This window comes from Ostrinia furnacalis, unplaced genomic scaffold (genome assembly GCF_004193835.3).
Source record: "Ostrinia furnacalis isolate ACB-3 unplaced genomic scaffold, ASM419383v2 OfSCF1110, whole genome shotgun sequence".
Lineage (NCBI taxonomy): Eukaryota > Metazoa > Arthropoda > Insecta > Lepidoptera > Crambidae > Ostrinia > Ostrinia furnacalis.
The window spans coordinates 84,484-104,001 of NW_021131349.1; the positions used below are offsets into that span (position 1 = coordinate 84,484).

Sequence of the window (19,518 nt, forward strand, 5' to 3'; positions counted from 1 at the left end):
AAAAGAAAGTCGTGTTAGTTACTCCACTTATAACTCAAGAACGGCTGAACCGATTTAGCTGAAAATTGTCAGGGAGGTAGTTTAGAGCCAGGGGAAGGACATAGGATACTTTTTATCCCGTTCGAAATAAAAAAAGTCTGCTTATTTATTGCCATTAAGGCGGAACAAAGTTCGCCGGGTCAGCTAGTTGAACATAAAATCGCCTAACTTTACTTCATTTCAGTGTGAGATATGCATCTCTTAGCAGCAGAATGAAATTAAATTATCCAATGAAGACTCCAAACTGTAAATTTTAACTATTATTACAAAATAACTGATACAGCACTCATACAACGATGCGGAACAAATTTTACTTAACACTTCGCGGCTCTTGAATTGGGATCACGAGTAAATGTTTGGCGGGTCTGACAGACCCGTAACGAATTTTTTGGTCATTGCATCATGAAATGCAGAATAAAGATCAAAAATAGGTACTAATTAAAAAGATGGAAGCACTAGACTTTCAGGTAATCTTTAAAAAATACTTCTTTGTTAACTGTAGAATGAATCTTGGTTCTCTAAAGTTAAACTTTATTTACTTGTATCTCTTTCCAGTAATAAACAGATATTTTGTGTATTTGAGATTATACCTAAACTTTGACGCTTTACTCATAATGACATTAATCTTTGTCATGCATTCATATCTGTTTTGAGTGTTGCTTTTATGACAAAGTATTATTATATTTCATACATTTAGTCCATTTGAAAACCTTAACACGCAAAGGGTTAGCTACAGTTAGTTACTTAACAGTAGTCACGATCATTATCGCCGATGATTTATAAAATTTAACAGTAATTATTCACAATGGTAACATGTTTTGGTTACCCACTGCTGATAAATTGAATAATTAAATGTACAACCTATTACTTCGACTTGGCACAGTTACTCGTATTGTGAAAAAAAACGTAATAAATTCGGTTCATACTTCAGATAATGTAACATTTTATTGAATTTGTCAGGTTAACAGTTACGCCAAAAATGTAATTTTTAGATGTAATTACTTAGTTAGTTATGACACTTAAGTTAAATTAGTGTTGTAAGTAGATACTTAGGTTTTTTTCACAAGAGAAAATATTAATCTCAGAATAAACTGTCAGATAAGTATTCGATATCTTGACCTGTCAATGCGCCAGTTGTATCTGGAGTTATTCTCGGATAAATGTTTAGTCGAATTGGGCCTAAATAAACAGAACAATAACTAGGTACCTACTTATTCACTGAAATGAAAATACGTAATACCAACTTATCTTATGCTTAAATTCGCCGAAAAGTTTTAACGAATTCCGCAAATCCGTTATTAAAAATCAACAAATTCCTCTCAGTCAGCATCACTTACCCGATTATGTTACCGTATTCTGCAGCTAAGTAAACAAAATACGGTTTTTATTGTGAATGTACGAACCTAATTGTTAATCTGTAATTTGTAAGGCTTAGCAACGAGTGCGGTCAAGTATGAAGAAAGAATTGCATGTTATTTATTTGGATTAAGGACATGTTCGAATAATGGATAAATTGTTCTTGAATGACTTTTGAATTAATATGGGACAATCAATACCCCATTAGTTTAGGTACTTAACTACCCCATAAAGTCTAGTCTAGCTAGACTATTTGTGGAGAATCCATAGTCTATACTTAGATTCAAAAGCACAAAATCTAACCTCAAGAGGGAAACGTGTATTGAAGGATTTCTACAGCACTGTAGTTAATTAAGTACTTAATCATTTTTTATTAGTAACTAGTTACTTCTTATAAGGATTTCTATGATTTTTATATGGCTGTTGAACCAAATCCAGAGACACCGTTCGAGTAAATTAATTTTGCAAACACAAAACTCTACAGAAATCGTAAAAGTAGCCCAATAGCAATTACGTAAAACTGGAAGAAGCGCACCTCATGTGATTCAAAATTAATTATTTAGGACGGCAAAAGGCCCGACGGGATGACATTATTTAGAGGTTTTACAGTTAGGTAAGTATCTATCTACTTATATCAAATTTTCAAAGTGCGTTCAAATAAAACTAACATAATTAAACTAAGTATATGTCCACTGAAAAACCTAAGGACTACGGCAAACACAATAGCATCTTGTGTATTTGCAATAAGTGCGATATTTAAACAAAAATTAAGTCTGAAATGCCTTTAACCTTCTTCAGTAGGATCATGATACCCCTTTACGGAGGCTTCACAGAAGCAATAAGCAATACTTATCAAATTCGCAAATTGAATTGGTACCTAAAATACCAACATTGTACATCGGATACCGCTAACGCGCTCCTTTTGAATCACGTCAATATGCCATTCAAATTTTAAGTAAAGCAAATATTTAAAGGGTCTTTAAGAGAAAAAGAACAGGTTTATAATAATGTGCTATAAAATTCCGATGAGCATGCAGGGTACTACACGCTCTGCTGTATCAGAAAAAACTATTAATAACTATGAGCATAAACAGATAGATACACTAACTGGTACTAACTAGGATCCCACAGACTATACCCACTTAACGCCTAAAAATAAGTACCTAATATCAGCCAAACTGTCTTTTAACTAGACTTCAAAAACATTGGTCACCCATCCAGTCACCACGTCTTAGGAACACTTCATACAGCACATCTGACTAAGGCCCGATTCGACTCAACTTTTATACGAGAATAACTCCTGGTGTAACTGGCACATTGACAGTTTCAGTATGGGAAATATGTCAAAATGTCGAATAACTGACGATTTATTCTGAGATTAATATTTACTCTTGTTTGGTCGAATACACCCTAAGTATAACTACACTTTTATTGTAAAATACCACCTATTACTACCTACAACATAAGATGCCCCAATGCCTAGCTTTAACTGCCCTGTTTACATGCAAATACTATGCATACCAAAATACCAATTCCAACGTTGCACATCGGAAACCACTACGGTTTTGGGTCAAGTCAATTGCTAAAATATGGCATTCAAAATATTACTTGCTCAATACTGTGTGATTTATTTGATTGATGTTACAGACGATCCGCTCCGTTGCATTTTACACTGTAACTGTTATACGCATAAGATTATTTCAGATTGATTTAAACGTTAATGGGACCGGATTTGAAAAAATGGCAACATTTTAGGTGATGCTTCTATAACTAGTTCAATAAAAAACGAAGGATTTCGCTTAACATTTCAGAAAGATGATAATGAAGTAGGTAGTGGTTTATGCAAACTCTACAAAAAAGCCGCAACTTTAAGAGCTGTTATTTGAATTCGCACGCAGAATTTTCAACCAACCTAACCCAATTCTTTTCTTTTAAACATTATGAGTACCTACCTACTTTCAACAACAATTTTTTTCATGTTGAAAATAATCATTAAAAGACATGTAGAGACAGCAAATTCACTCTGTTATTATTTCCATTTCAGACTAAGATCTGTTGTTACCTGGTTTCCATCAGCAAAATATTAGGCCCATTGTTGACCCTAACAATAAAACATATCACAGAACAATTTTCCAGAAGATCCACTCTGATATCATTGATAGCTAAGTGTGGTACTGCCTACTATTGCGATTTCCCTTTCACAGTTTCCCAGCAATTTGTCGGTGAGGAAGTAATCTAGCTGATTGGATTCCTGGGGCAAAAACGAGAAAAATGGTGTCGCGTGCTTCGCTCAGAAAACGTAGGTAGATACTTAGCACTACTAACTGGCAGGTCAATAACATTGAAGATTTTTTAATCTTTGCTAAAAAAGTTTTGATTTTATTTTTTAAAACGCATGAATGTAATTAAGTGTCAATGAAAGCATATACCTTNTGTTTGATGACATTTCTGCTGATTTCTAAAAAATTAGACTGTAGTCTCTGAATTCCATGAGCTTTTAAATTAAAGACTGACAGGTTTTTTCATGAATAGTGAATTAACGTTAACTAGGTATTTAAATACCAGGATTTTGCTGCACTTTGACACTAACGTTGAATTTAAACATTATTTCTATACCTCCTGCATGTGAAATAGTACCTACTACCTACGCTACGGTCGAGTTTGGCACACACAGGGCCGCCGCAAGCGGGCGTGCAAGGCGTGCACCGCACGCGGGTGGCACGCCCAGGGGGGCGGCAAATCGGGCGCTCAGAGCTTCCGAGAAGAGAAGCTCAGGGCGCTCAGAACAGCTGGGATCACGCAGCTGTTCCCGTCTGACGGAGGAGATGGTGTGTGCAATGCAGGCGGGGGCACCCCCACACTATCAGCCGCTGACCATCACCGTGGAGGGGAATCAGGAAGCGATCATATTGTCCCCTCCTCTGACCCCTCCGCCGCCGACGGAGTGAGGGCGCGTTTGGTTCGTCCTCGTGCTCTCGCTCCGAGGACTCATTTTGCAACATGACGTTTTCGCAGAAGGAGGCTATGGCCGCCCAGGCCTCATTACTGTCCAGCATTGCTTTGACTATGCTAGCCAGCACGAGGTCCCGGCCCAGCGCCTCGAGCCCACGCCGCACACACTGCGAGGGTATCGTGCGCCTCGTCCTCCGAGCCACGCGGCGGACCACCTCTCTTCTCGAGCGGGCCTCTCGACTTCTGTCGAGAATGTCAACCCATATGAGAGCCCCGTAAAGCGCAATGCTTTTCAAAATGCTGGCGTAAAGGAGCCGCCATTTGGCTCTCGAACCCCCCCACGATAAAGCATCCGCGGCCTTAAGCAGGCGCTATGACAGTATGGCAAAATGAGGGTCAAACTGACACCGGCTATCCGACTATCAGGCCCAGACAATTGCTCTGAACCTTAACTTCTATCCTGACTCCATCCACGGTAAAATAATATGGGCGTTAGGAGAAACACTCCAGTCTCCAGATTCGCTTGGCAATTTAAGTGCTGGCAGTGGTCGCCAAATTGGCCGCGTCCATACAATCCCTCCCTCAGGCTGTGACGAGTGTCACCTGCATAGCTGATAACATCTACGCCCGGGAGGAGGGCGCCGCTTTGTTAGTCATATCCGATGTTGAGTTAGCTGGACGGCCTTCCTTGCGCAGCAGGCATAGTAATTGTCCGGCCTAGGCAGGCAAAGAGGGGCCCCCTCCACAGCTGAGTTGACACTGCGGGAATCTATCATGGATGGTAGAGCGAAAGAGGCAAACTGGTTCGGGAAGGGCGCTCGCAAAACCTTGTCTAGCAGAGCCTGCTCTTTAGCCAGTGGATGGTCCTCCACTGGCTAAAGAGCAGGCTCTATAGGCTGTAGTTGGTTTCTAGCATAAAATCTCCCACAGTTAGTATCGTAGTCCAAACTTGCGAGCATTTCTGCCCTCGCTCGGTCTTTGGCGGCTCCGATTTCATAAAGGCAAGCCATACGACGGGTCTCGTGAACGTCTACGCCAACTACGAATGAACGCAGCTCAGCTAGTTCAGCCGACCACCAGTAGACAGCACGACAAGGTGTGCGGTAGCGTGATCGAGGCATGTTAATTGGATGGCCGCCATATCACCGTCCGTGACTATCGCATACGAATGCAGCCTCCTTGGCCATCTCCCGATCAAAGCGGGTAAGCGCCCATATGGGTAAGGGAGAGGAAATTGAGCGGGTCGCTTCCGCACCCTTCATTGCTCCAGTGCGGTTAGAGCGGGAGTAGCACACGAAACGTCCACCACTAACCCTCCCTGCTATCGCACACTCGTGTGCACTCGAAAATTTTCTCCCTTGTATAACTTTTTATCTACGCGACGTACAGAATAAATACTTAAACAATTAAAATTTTATCGTCTTTACATTTCTCAAAAGAAATTTTTCTCATATAGTCAACTATTGAAGCGTTAAATGTAAAAAAATAATCAATGTTCGGCCCTTTAACTCAAGATGGTGACTAACGCTCTGACCTCTCGAGTTCGAAAACATACTTTTTTATTAACTAGCCCATACATAAAAATATACTTAATACAAATTAAAACATTTTACTTTCCATCTTTTGCAGGAAAAAAATACCTATTGATTGGACTATTAAATTTAAGAAAATATGTCATAGCATGAAAAATGAGAAAACATCAATTAAATTAGTCTTTTTTTTTGACAAAACTCAGTAAGTAGGTAGTCGTAGGGCGGCATAATCGGTTTTGCACGCGGGCGACGAAACAGCTAGCGGCGGGCCTGGGCACACACCTCGCATCAAAACATTATACCTACAAAAACACCTGAATATAATTACATTCCATCTATCAACGCTAATAATTGGCATAATTATGCTCTCTTTTAAGATTAATCAGCATGGCAAAAAATATTATTTACGACGACGCAATAAAACATTTTGACAGTCGTACGATAAGTTATTTATCATAATAGTCAATGGGAAAGCAATCACATGCCGATTCCGAGGAAAAGTCGTAGCGTGTGACGGGGTGCGTCCGTGCGCGTGCACATAGTCTAGGGTTGCCAACTTGAAGAGTCTTAAAACTGTCAAATTCACAACCGGCAAAGAAAAAGAAATGTTTGTGATAACATAGATGATGAAAGAACATGAATAAAGACTCAATCCGTCGATGACTGCTATCTTCGATAAGATGATAATGATGCACTGCCAGCCAACTCAGATATTATTACACGAACAACACCGAGAGATAATAACATTTCGTCTATCCATTTTTACAAGAACGTAAGCAAATTATGCCTCCCGCAGTACGTACCTTTCGGTCCATTTTAACAAGAACAAAACAAAAACTACCAATCTGACAGAAAAAGCAAACAATACAGTAAATAAAACGCACAAAAGCTAAGTAGTAATTAGATACCTAATTATCACCTAACAGTTTCCCAGTTTACCCAGCAGTTTTTTTTAACCTGGTAACCCTAACTGCGCGCGCGTCGTCACAAACAACAAGCCGGCTAATTTGTCGAGATGAGCGGAATCTTAAACGTTTTCACCTGGTTCACAGGCGTGAGGATGAGGAAGGTACTTGACGTGTATTGATATTAATTATTACTCCATTGTCCCAAAGACAGCCTATCTTAAAACCTCCAGTGTCTTTAATCCACAATTATTTTAAAAAACTTGTAACCTACTTACTTCGTTCGAAGTCATCCTATTTCATCTGACGATGATCATTTAGTCTCCACTGCAAGAAGAGCACCTTGTAGCGTTCCGGTTATTCCCAGTTGTCGCCACTGACGTCGTTCCTACCACTGGTAACGAATGGGAAAATATTGCCAGTGGTGAAAAATGGGTTAGAAATATTTCCCACTTGTTCTCACGTGTCCTACCGTATATGTATAGGTACCTACCTTCTAGATCTAATCTACCAAAAGCAAATGGAGGATTTGGTCTTTAACCTTCACTGGTTCTGGTGGGGTTTTATTAGCGGCCGCACTACCTTGATCATGACTCCACAGGAGTTAATTAAAGTGAGAATGGGAGGATTCTGCACACCCACTTCATTTCACTTCAGTCCAGTCCGACATAATCACCTGTTGTCAGACTTATTAAAGAGCCGACTTTAGACCGAACCAGGTCTTGCAACAATGTAAGAGAGTTTACTTCAAACTTGATAAACAACAATCTCATTAATAAAGTACCTACTACCTACCTACTGAAAGATTTCGTAAATGTTGGCTTCCCACATAAATAAATTGTGAACGAAATACGGAGCATCATCATCCATTTTATTTCAAAATCACGAAGTTGGTATTACTTAATTAATATTCATACGAGTAGTTAATTACTACTAATTTAGATCAAGAGCTGCATTCTAAAACGAAGGTTAGATCAAAATATCACAATATTTGCTGATTTTTTGACAAGCTATTAATTATAACTTTATTAACGTGAGTAACGCCCGTTTTCACAAACGATGCTTGCTTAAATGAAGCAGCAAATGAACGCACATCAAGCGATGAAATAGAGCTCTGTGATTGGTTCGTGTGTCATCCTGTGCGTCCACGCGCACTGTGGGACCTCAAAGCAATGTTTGTGAATTCGGGCGTAATACATTTCGAAGCAGATGTACTGTTACTTTTAGATACATCAGGGATTTATCATGCAACGGATATAGGTATGTAGAGACCGGATTATTTAGAAGGTGGAATCTATAATAAAGGATCTAATGAATATTAATTAGCGATTAAAATATTCGTAAAGAGTGTGGACTTCGTTACAGCGAAGAAGAACTATTAATCATACCCATATTTTATTGATATGCACTAATAAGCACGTCGATTAGTGGTAAATCATACATTGATCGTACTAAGTATGTATTTGTTTATTTTGTGTAATGTAACATTTGCTACCGAATTTAATTTCGCGATCAGTTCGTCCACAAATTAAGAAAACAGTAAGAGCAGCGTCTTCTAATATTGTAAAATAAGAAGGATTTATATGATGCTCTACGAGTAGGTATAAACAAAACAGCGACAAAATTATTGTCGTTTCTTGACTTTCTTGGTAGGTAGGTAATATTGATCCGATAATAAATAAGTAATATAAACTAAAAACCAAGATCTTTTTTTTCTAAACTTCTAAATAAAATTGATTAGCGTTCCAAGATATTTTAGAAGGTAAAGATCGATAGTAATATCGTAATATCGACAGTTAAATTCAATCAGACGGACAAAATAAAGACTCAATTAAGTAATAAATCGCAGAAGCTAGATATGATAGTCATTTCCGCGTATCAAATGAAATAAATAATTCATCAGTCTGTGATTGATCCCAATGATTCGTGAAACTAGTCATCAAATGATGCTAAGTGCGATTGCTATGACATGAACATTAGTGTTCATTTCCTCTCGATCCATCGCTTAATCCTTATTTTTTAGAAAGCCAGTTTTATAATGTTATCTAATTTTAATTTTAATCATGCTAAGAAGCTTATGTGTCATANATGTCATATTAACGTGACCTACTTTATATGACAAATTATGAGTAATTCGTCCACATAAATGTTTTCCATGATGAAGGTTTCTTTCGCACGTTTATAAATATTTCATATTCATATTAAGTAAGCCCCAACTTTCTAATTTGTTTTTCGTGACCGAGTGATACCTATTCCGACAAATTAAGATGATTCTGTATACGAAAAATATAGTATGCCTAAGTACCATTAAGTATTTTAGGAAGCTAGGTAATATGATCATCATGATGTTTCAAATAAAACTTTTTATGAAAATTGTAAAACGTACAACTTCAGAGGTGCAGAGCAGACAGAAGGGAAAATACTACTTGAAATACTTGCTATACTTTTTTCTGTTTATTTATGTATTTACCAGTAGCACATTTTTGTAACTCTGCTAACTAGGCCTATACCAATAATTTATAATTACTTTGATTCTTATTAGCACAATTTTGAACCAATAAATCGATACTTAATTTATTAAATTATTCAAATACAAATTGCCTCTATGGTGGCCCTTGATGAGAGTTTTAATCATGTTCAGATTCTACCGATTGCTACTTAATAACTCAAGTAAGTATTTACTTATGTCAGTTTATCGTTATACATATTCACAGAATTACATATATTATATACAGAGAAACATTATAAATGGGGTATATCGTTACTTATCATGCTTATTTAAAAAGCAGGTGACTGCTACCATGAAAACTATTTTTAGCCAATTATTTCAAAGTTTAGTTACTTACTATTTATTTGAAAGCTATAAAAAACCTCTGACTTCAAAGCGAGAAAAACTTAGTCGGTTTCAAATACAGGAGTTGCAGCGGTGGGAACAAAGGGTGGGAATAGTCCTGTATTTTTAACGGCAGGTGGGAATAGTCCCTTGGTTTTCAGGGCTAGAATGATTTATTTTTGATTCCCAGGGAACAGCTACTCCTAGTTTAGTTTTCTTGAAACACCAAACATGGGACCCGACCCCTGTTTCGGACCATTTCCCCTAAATTAATTAAAATTTCGGAAAATTTAAATGCTGGCTCTTTACTTGCACAAAGGCTTAGTATTGCTATTCAGCGAGGAAATGTAGCCAGCATTCTCGCCTCTTTGCCTCCCGGACACACTTTTATTTTTGAGTAATAAATAAGTTTATATGTTTATTTTGTTTAGAGTGAAGTTTGCCTTAGTTTAAAAAAAAGATCTGTTTATTTTAATTAAAGTTAGTATTAGTTTAAGCATACCCGACGAGGAATAATAAATTCGCAAACTACTTAATTCGTAATTTTTGTAACGTGGGTAATTCGTTTAATGGGCAATACGTCAGACCTATTAAATGTCGTAAAGTAATATTCAAGTTTGAATGCCGTGCGAATCGCATAGATCTCAGGCGTAAAATTCAACGGCAAACGATCTCATATCGATTTTATAGCTTAGGTTTTGTGTGATAAACTGGTAATTAAGACTGAACTGACATAAATAGGTAAGGAACTAGGTTACATTGTTAGCGAAAATTTTCAGGCTAATTAGATTGTCCGTAGGAAATTCAATTTCCCGACCGTTATGGAAATAAACTGAAATCATAATAGAATTACAAGGTTAGGGTGTAGCAAAGGGGGTCCGAGACATAGCCGAATTTTCGAGCGTAATTTGTATGGCGCCGACACTTAAAAAAAATTTCGACGGCTTTTGTATGGAGTTTAGACTTAGCCGAATTTTTGATCGTGTTTTGTATGGAGCTGGGACTTGTAATATTTTTCGCTTTCACTTAGTGTAGCAAGGGGGGTCTGAGAACAGCCGAATTTTCAAAGGCATTTTGTATGGAGCCGAGACTTGTAAAATTTTCGCAAATTTATGTCCGACTCACACTTGACCGTTTTTTGAGGTCGGAATATTATGGGCCTAGGTGCCGGACGGGGCTCTTAAGGGGGTTCAAAATAATTTCATTATTTTTTCGATCTGACGCACCGTTACTGAGATATTTGCAATTTTCTAGTCTATTAATCTATGTATGAAAGACCATTGATTATCCAATTGCGTTTACCCCGACTCGCCGTGGTCCTTTGGCCGTGGTACTTGTCTGCCCGATACTAGAGTGTAATTCCAAAGCCGGAGGCGCGGAGGGTGAGCAGCCTCCGCCCACTGTAACAAGGCGTAGTCACCCGTGCGAGCTGGAGCGGCTGAGGCTGGTCGCCGGAGGCGACCAGCAAGCCGAAGCTGCGGAGGCGAGCGTGGGTGATTACCCCTTGTTACGTAAGGGCGAAGAGGCTGCTCATCCCGCAGCGCCGGAGACGAGGAAATCCGAATTAAGCCATCGCATTACGACGCGCGGCGTAAACAATTTGCGAAAATTTTTACAAGTCTCGGCTCCATACAAAATGCCTTCGAAAATTCGGCTATGTTCTAAGACCCCCCTTGCTACACTAAGTGAAAAGCGAAAAATATTACAAGTCCCAGCTCCATACAAATTACGCTCGAAAATTCGGCTGTCTAAACTCCATACTAAAGTCGTCAAAATTTTTCTAAGTGTCAGAAAACCTAATTTTTTTTNGTGTCATATTAATGTGACCTACTTTATATGACAAATTATGAGTAATTCGTCCACATAAATGTTTTCCATGATGAAGGTTTCTTTCGCACGTTTATAAATATTTCATATTCATATTAAGTAAGCCCCAACTTTCTAATTTGTTTTTCGTGACCAAGTGATATCTATTCGGACATTTTAAGATGATTCTGTATACGAAAAATATAGTAGAAACATAAACAATATAGATATTTTAGGAAGCTGGGTAATATGATTATTATGATATTTCAAGGCTTTTTATGAAAACTGTAACACCGACTTCACAGGTGCAGAGCAGACAGAAGGGAAAAACTACTTATGCACGTAAAATATGACGTGTGATCAGTAGAATCAGCTGATATTACTTCTATACTTTTTCTGTTTAATTATGTTTACCAGTAGCACATTTTAATAACTCTGCTAACTAGGTATACCAATAGTTTATAATTACTTTGATTCTTATTATCACAATTTTGAAACCATAAATCGATATTTAATTTATTAAATTATTCAAATACAAATTGCCTCTATGGTGGCCCTTGATTAGAGTTTTAATCATGTTCAGATTCTACCGATTTTATCAAAAGTAAAATTTATGAATGAAAGTAATGTTCGATTGAAAAACGCAACGTGTCATTTAAAGATTAAAGAATTCCTAATCTATTCGTGCAAAAATCTTTTAAATTAACATAGCCGTTTTGGAGGAGTAGGGAATTTAAGTAAAAAATCGATGTCCCGTATTTATTTTTTTAATCCAAAACAAAGAGACGTAGCGAAAATTCAAACGTCACAAATGTAGTCCTTGAACTGTTGTATAACATATATTTTTTTCAACTATTTCTGTCCAGCAGTAAAAGAGGAGTAGGCTTTACAAAATGCCCATTTGGCGCGGATTGAGGACACTAATCGCCTTAATAACTCAAGTAAGTATTTATGTCAGTTTATCATTATACATATTCACAGAATTAGACATACAAACATTAAAACAATATCGTTACTTATCACTTATGCTTATTTAAAAGGTAGGCGACTGCTACCATAAAAACTAGTTTTAGCCAATTATTTCAGTTTAGTTAATTATTATTTATTTTAATGCTATAAAAACCTCGGACTTCAAAGCGAGAAAAACTAAGTCGGTTTTCAAACACAGGAGTTGCAGCGGTAGGATCGAGAGGTGGGAATAGTCCTGTAATTTTAACGACAGGTGGGAATAGCCCCTCGGTTATCAGCGCTAGAATGATTTATTTTTGATTCCCAGGGAACAGGTATTCCTAGTTTAGTTTTCTTGAAACACCTAACATGTAACCCGATTAGGAATAATAAATTTGCAAACTAGTAATTTGTAACGTGGGGAAATCGATTAATGGGCAATACGTTATAGACCTATTAAATGTCGTAAAGTAATATACAAGTTTGAATGCCGTGCGAATCGCATAGATCTCAGACGTAAAATTCAACGGTAAACGATCTCATATCGATTTTATAGCTTAGGTTTTGTGATAAACTGGTAATTAAGACTGAACTGACATAAATAGGTAAGGAACTAGGTTACATTGTTAGCGAAAATTTTCAGACTAATTAGATTGTCCGTAGGAAATTCAATTTCCCGACCGTCATGGAAATAAACTGAAATCATAATAGAATTACAATACCCCTTTTGAAAGCAAATGAGCTGATCTTGATTCTTATAGGGTTCTCAAAAATGAGGTCAATGCTCGAAAGAGGCGATGCTGAAAATAAGTAACTTACACTTATATTTCAGGAACTTTTGTCGGTCTTAATTAACGAAACTAAGTACTAAACTCACGTCTTGTACAAACTTTCATCATTCTATAGATAGCAGGATTTATTGCACACCATGCATAACTAACAATCACTAGAAATACATCAATCGTAATGGCACAATTAAGGCGATCTTATCAGAAGCGATCTCTTCCAGGCGACTCTCCTCTACGGAGAGAAGACAGGTGTTTGTAATTACTTAAAAAATAGAAACAGAAGTTGTTTTCTATAAAAAGGTTGCTACAATTTCAGCAGCAGGACCATCGTTTTCAAAATTCCGCACTCTAGAAGACCATACAGTCAGCGTCAAATAGTTCGGTAAATCCAAAGTAGCCAAAAAGTCCGCAACACGTCTTTGTTACAATTGGAATAAGGTTGTGTTATTAACGTTTTGGTCACTTAGCGTGACACCTATTTGACGCTGACTGTACCAAGATTTTGAAGCGGTACATTACCCGTCTCCGATCAAACTTTTAAAGCTAACCGCTGCGTACGTCAACCACAATACCTCATAATCGTAAAAATCAACTTACCTATTGTCACCAGTTCATTGATNGTTTTTTGCTATTTTCGAAAAAAAAAATTTAAGTGTTATTTTAATGGACCCCCTTTGGTACTCCCGGACCATACCCCTTTTGAAAGTAAATGAGCTGATCTTGATTCTTATAGGGTTCTCAAAAATGAGGTCAATGCTCGAAAGGGGCGATGCTGAAAATAAGTAACTTACACTTATATTCCAGCTAATTGTCTCTTACTTAACAAAACTTAATAACACCGTAAGTAAGTGTCTTCGTATAAACTTTCATCATTCTATAGATAGCAGAATTTATTGCACACCATGCATAACTGAGAATCATCAATAGAAAGAAGAATACATCAATCGTATCGTAACGGAACAATTAAGGCGATCTTATCGGAAGCGATCTCTTCCAGGCGACTCTCCTCTCTACAGAGAGAGGGCAGAAAATATGAAATTACTTAAAAATTAGAAATAGAAGATGTTTTCTATAAAGAGGTTGCTACAATTTCAGCAGCAGGACCATCGTTTTCAAAATTCCGCACTCTAGAAGACCATACAGTCAGCGTCAAATAGTTCGGTACATCCAAAGTAGCCAAAAAGTTCGCAACACGTCTTTGTTACAATTGGAATAAGGTTGTGTTATCAACGTTTTGGTCACTTAACGTGACACCTATTTGACGCTGACTGTACCTACCAAGATTTTGAAGCGGTACAATACCCGTCTCCGATCAAACTTTTAAAGCTAACCGCTGCGTACGTCAACCACAATACCTCGTAATCGTAAAAATCAACTTACCTATTGTCACCAGCTCATTGATGCTATTGTCACCAGCTCATTGATGATAGCAGTCCACACACAACACTAGCACTATAAAAAACCAATGGTCCACTTCAGAAATTTTAATTCACGACTACGACCTGGATTAATTAAGCGCACGAGTGTCCAGTGTTGCACCTTCGCCTTTTGTGAAAGGACTTTTGTCACCAGCTCCAAATTGGGCAGCGAAAGGTAAGTTGTTATTACAGAATTGAAGTGAATTCGAATTTCGAACGTGCGCGGGGCGAGATGCGCTCACACCGTGTGAAGCTTGCCGTCGCGTGCGCATACGAGGTACAGTTCGCTAATGGAAACTGGCAATTTATGTAACAAGATCATCATCAAAATGTCTACTGCAGGAGAACGACCCTTTCTGATTTAATTGGGGCAAATGAAGAATTTAGCCTACACTCCCACGCTGGCCAGATTGGGGAGGATGATGTTTGCATATTTCTTCCTTATTCGCCTCTAACAACATCCACGAGAAGAGTGGGGCAGCAACTAAAGAATTTTGATATCGAACTATTTATGAATCTATTGAATACATAATCCTAACTTGATTGTAAAATGAACATATTCAGGCGCGCGTGTTCTTTCAAAAACCAAGATAAAAAATATTCTAAAAATCGATTTAGTTATTTAACCATGACAGGTAACAAACAGACGGAGTTATTTTCGCATTTATATTGTTCTAGATATGGATACTTTAAAATTTCCAATTTCTATTGGCGCGCACATACTGATCGCGTGCCTCCGTTACATATTCAGCTATTATGGTATTTTACGAAAGTTACCTATTTTTTTATTGGGGAGACGGTGGTTTATTGTATAATTGGTACTGTGGCGTTACGGTCGTCCGGTAACGGTCTCTAGCGGTGGTAGATGGGCCGATCTAAAGTTAGAAGACTTGAGATCAATGATTCAATTATTGATAAGAATGTCGCGTTCTGTTTTTGGGTTTTCATTGAAGTTATTTGCTTTTGCCTATTTTGAAGTTTTGCCTATTTTGTTGCCTAAAGCCTTTGTGGGCAGAGTTGGACTGTTTTGACTCACACTACCGAGGTCCCGGGTTCAATTCCCATATGGGATAGGTATACATGGTGTAAATCAAGTACTCGTATTTGTCCTGCATTAATTTAGAGCCGTTAGTCTGATTGAGCCATGTCAGCTTCTTTTAAATATAATAATTAAACAGTATTCCCCAAAAAGCCAAATAGAAGTATTTTATCGTCGAAAAACCATTAAATAAAACATCCGCTTGTATTTAAAAATAGGAAATGGAATTTATTACTTAATCTAGGGTTAACAAACTAATCTATAAGAAATGTATCTGCCTGCCGTCTCGGACGATCTGATAATTTTCACCACCTGTGATAAAAAGAAATATTGTTAAAAATTGTTAACGAAACCTGTCCACTAAGTCGCCCACCAACCGAATATTCGGTAGTTTCCCTATTCTTCTTTCTACTTCCTGGTTAATTAAAATCACAAAATAAACTTTTAAATATTATTTATATCGTCATCGCCAAATGGAGGAGTTAGGACGCTGTCTTTTGTTTTATTATGATGAATTTGCACGTTTGCTTCGATCACAGGACTTTTGAACTGTAAATATGATGAGTAAACCAATATCTTTGTGTATTGACAAAAGACTTATAAATATGTTCAATAGAGGAAGGAGAAAAGAAGTGGTGTTGGAAAATGCATTGGATTTAGCCTTGGCGCATACTACATTCTTCAGTCGGCCGATAGTTGGGCCTGGTTCTAATTTGTATGAAGAATCGGCCGATCCAATGTACGCACTTTCATACATTTTCATACTGATTGACAGCCCGACTCAACAATCAACCAACTAAAAGTCGGTGGTCTGCGCCTAGGCTTAGCCGCTCTACCGTGTCTCTCCATTTAACGTCCACTCTCTATAACGTCGAAAACGCGTCTTTCCGTTCTATACATGGCCAGAACGCACCCATAGGAAACTGCTCGTGTATATTTTGTAGTGCCTGTTTGTAAATCTGTGACTACAAACTATATACAAATTTTCACACCCATGCGTTCTGGCTATGTATAGAACGGAAAGACGCGTCGAAAACTGCTGTCCCGTAAGTGTCGTTATAATATAAAGGTTGCATTATATATTTTACCTGTCCTCTCTTGAGCCCAAAGTATCTCGCCACCGGATCACCTGCCTGTATCCTCATCAGCATGTTCTCTTTCAATTTACTGTATTGTTGGTTAAGAAAATTATTCATATAGTGTAACTGCAATATTCCATGTCCGAACTGGTTATCGTGAAAAAATATACGAGTAAATAAATGTTTCAACAATATTTTGGTTTTGAGCACTACTAGACTACTGATACGAGAGGTCGTTAATTCAATCGCTGTTAACTATTGAACTTATGGGGTGATTATGGCGACTATCCGCCTATTGTGGTGAAGCCACTCACTACACACAAGCAAATATGTAACTTACCTATTTGGCTGAATACACATTAAATTAAAGATTCGGCCAAACCATCGCGATCACACGCGATCAGCCGGCGTGCAGCGATGGCGATCAGACTTAAAAGCATTGATCGCCATCGCGTTGGTTTGGCCGAACCTTAAGGCATTTTTACTCATCGGGTTTTTTTGACAGCCCACGACACAACACAACAAAAATCTTATAATGTTATTATTACATTGATTTCATTAAGCATATTATTGCTCCTGCCTGCCTTGCCTGTTGCTCCCATTTCAAAGACTCATAATAAAACAGTTATACCCGTTTTCACCATCAATCCCTAATTTTTAAGTGACCCCTATGAAAACAAAATGCCTGTTATGTGGTACCATAAGGGTCACTTAAAAATTAGGGATTGATGGCGAAAACGAGCATTAGGGACTTAAACAAAGCTTAAAGGGATTAACTTATAGGCTAGCAGTACAGTGATTGAAATTTAAAAGGATACTATCTCGCCAACAACTCTTGCTTCTCATCAGGTGTGAGTACAATGTGTTCCGGAACTAATTCGTGCTCCGTGATGTTGATGAGCAGCTCCGATTCCAGGAATTGCTCCAGGATGTACTTGGGGGCCATGTCTACCAGTGACTGCTTGGCTGAGGGTGTCATACCTAAAAATAATACAGCTTGGTTAAATAAGTGTAAAGTAGTAATGAATACTCAATTTTTATTGACTTTCTCAATTAAAAGTTCTGTTGAAGCGACAATAACCCAATATTGTTGTAGTCGTACTAGCCTAATGAGGGTTTTCGCGTATGTAAGATCTGCTAGATGGCGGGACGTGGATGTGGGGTCTGACTGCTGCGTGATTGGTGGATTTTGACATACCTGTCAATGTCATGTCAAAAATAACCAATCATGCAGCATTTGGACCTCGCGTCTACGTATTGCCATCTGGCGAATTTTCATACACGAAAACCCTCATTAAGCTCCAAGTATGTGGATTCAAACACCACGGCTGCTGGGCTATTATAGTGCACCCACTCGTAACATAAGTATATACAGGATGTCCCATAAAGAGTGTGCCAAACTTAAGGAGATGAAAGACTAATGGATGACCATCCATTAAAAAAATCTTTAGTAAAAGTATCACCATTTCACATTTTTTTTAAATCTCCAATTTTTAGCCTTTCTGTTGTTGTTTCTTCTTATTCGCCTTGAAAAATATCTGGTCATTTGTTCACACAGCAATAAGAACTGTGATAAACTAACAATCGATTAGTCTATCATCTCGTTTAGTTTGGCACTCTCTTTATGGGACACCCGGGTTAAAAGCAGATTGTGATATAATCCAAATATAAATTATTTAAAGTAATAAATGTTGAAAATAAATACCTGCTTGTACAACCACAATAGCCCTATGGATATTCTCTTCTTGCATTCTGGTACAATATGTTTTGATAGTTTTAATACCAATCTTGGCTTCATCAGGGAAAAACACAAACATCTGATCCGTTGGGTCATCATTATGGGCTACAAGGACAATCAGATCACTTCTTGCCGGACGCTTTTCACTGAAAAAAGAACACAAAAATTTATAGTCGTACTCTTTTCTGGTAACTATAAAAAATAATTTTGAAAAAGAAAAATGTCAGTGATTTGTCACATCAAATTTTGACACAATAATAAACATTTTACAGGAAAGCATACATTTGAACAATTTATTTTATATTTTACATTTCTATTTTAATATTTGTAAAAACTATTATAAATAGTCAAAATTGTAACTTTTTATAAGTCTTTGGTAACACTTTTAACCCTCAAGAATGAAGGTACTCGACGATAAAGTTAAAAAACACATACTGGACAAAACTATATCAGAAACTACTCGCTTGAACATAGGTAAGGTTTTATTTAATTTAAGATAGTTAGTTTGTGTAAGTAATTTACCTGGGTTTGTCTCCAAATTGCTCTTTGAACTGTTCTAACGTTTGATCCAATTCATCCTGCGTTACAAGGTATCCACGGTCGTGGCATAGCTGTAAAAAAGATACATTTCGTGGTAATTTTAATGAACGAAAAATTTACCGAAATCAGCAACTATGTACATTATAAAGTACAGCATTATGATGTAATATTATTATATACATATGAACAGCTCTTTAAAAGTTATTTTTTTGGAATAAGCTGGCTTTTTTACACCGTTTATAGCACAACAAACAACAATTTTATAACCTTACCTGCATTACAGTTTTCCGAATACGCCAAAGCTTGTATGTTTCTGCATCATCATCCATTGTGATTTATTGACAAGATATATTATGGAATTAAAGATAAATGAGGAAATTTTCGTTAGAAATCGCCAAATTGCATTAAAAATTTATAACCTAAATACAACACAACTCACTCAAACTCATAGAGAAAAGTAATACTCAAACTTGTTGTACTGATCACACTATTTGACCGATCCATTGATATTGCGGTAGTGTCATTATGAAATAAAATAACGGTAT

General features: G+C 37.4%; 1 protein-coding gene across 1 annotated transcript; it reads right to left on the minus strand.

Moving 5' to 3' along the window:
* Positions 1-15,818: 15,818 nt before the first annotated feature.
* Positions 15,819-19,302, minus strand: Rpb5 (DNA-directed RNA polymerases I, II, and III subunit Rpb5). The gene is made up of 6 exons (XM_028302345.1): positions 19,246-19,302; positions 18,956-19,044; positions 18,401-18,579; positions 17,514-17,676; positions 16,705-16,783; positions 15,819-15,928 (listed from the first exon to the last, which is right to left on the minus strand). The coding sequence occupies exons 1-6, from the start codon at positions 19,300-19,302 to the stop codon at positions 15,863-15,865; spliced, it is 633 nt and encodes a 210-aa protein (XP_028158146.1). The 3' UTR covers positions 15,819-15,862.
* Positions 19,303-19,518: the final 216 nt, after the last annotated feature.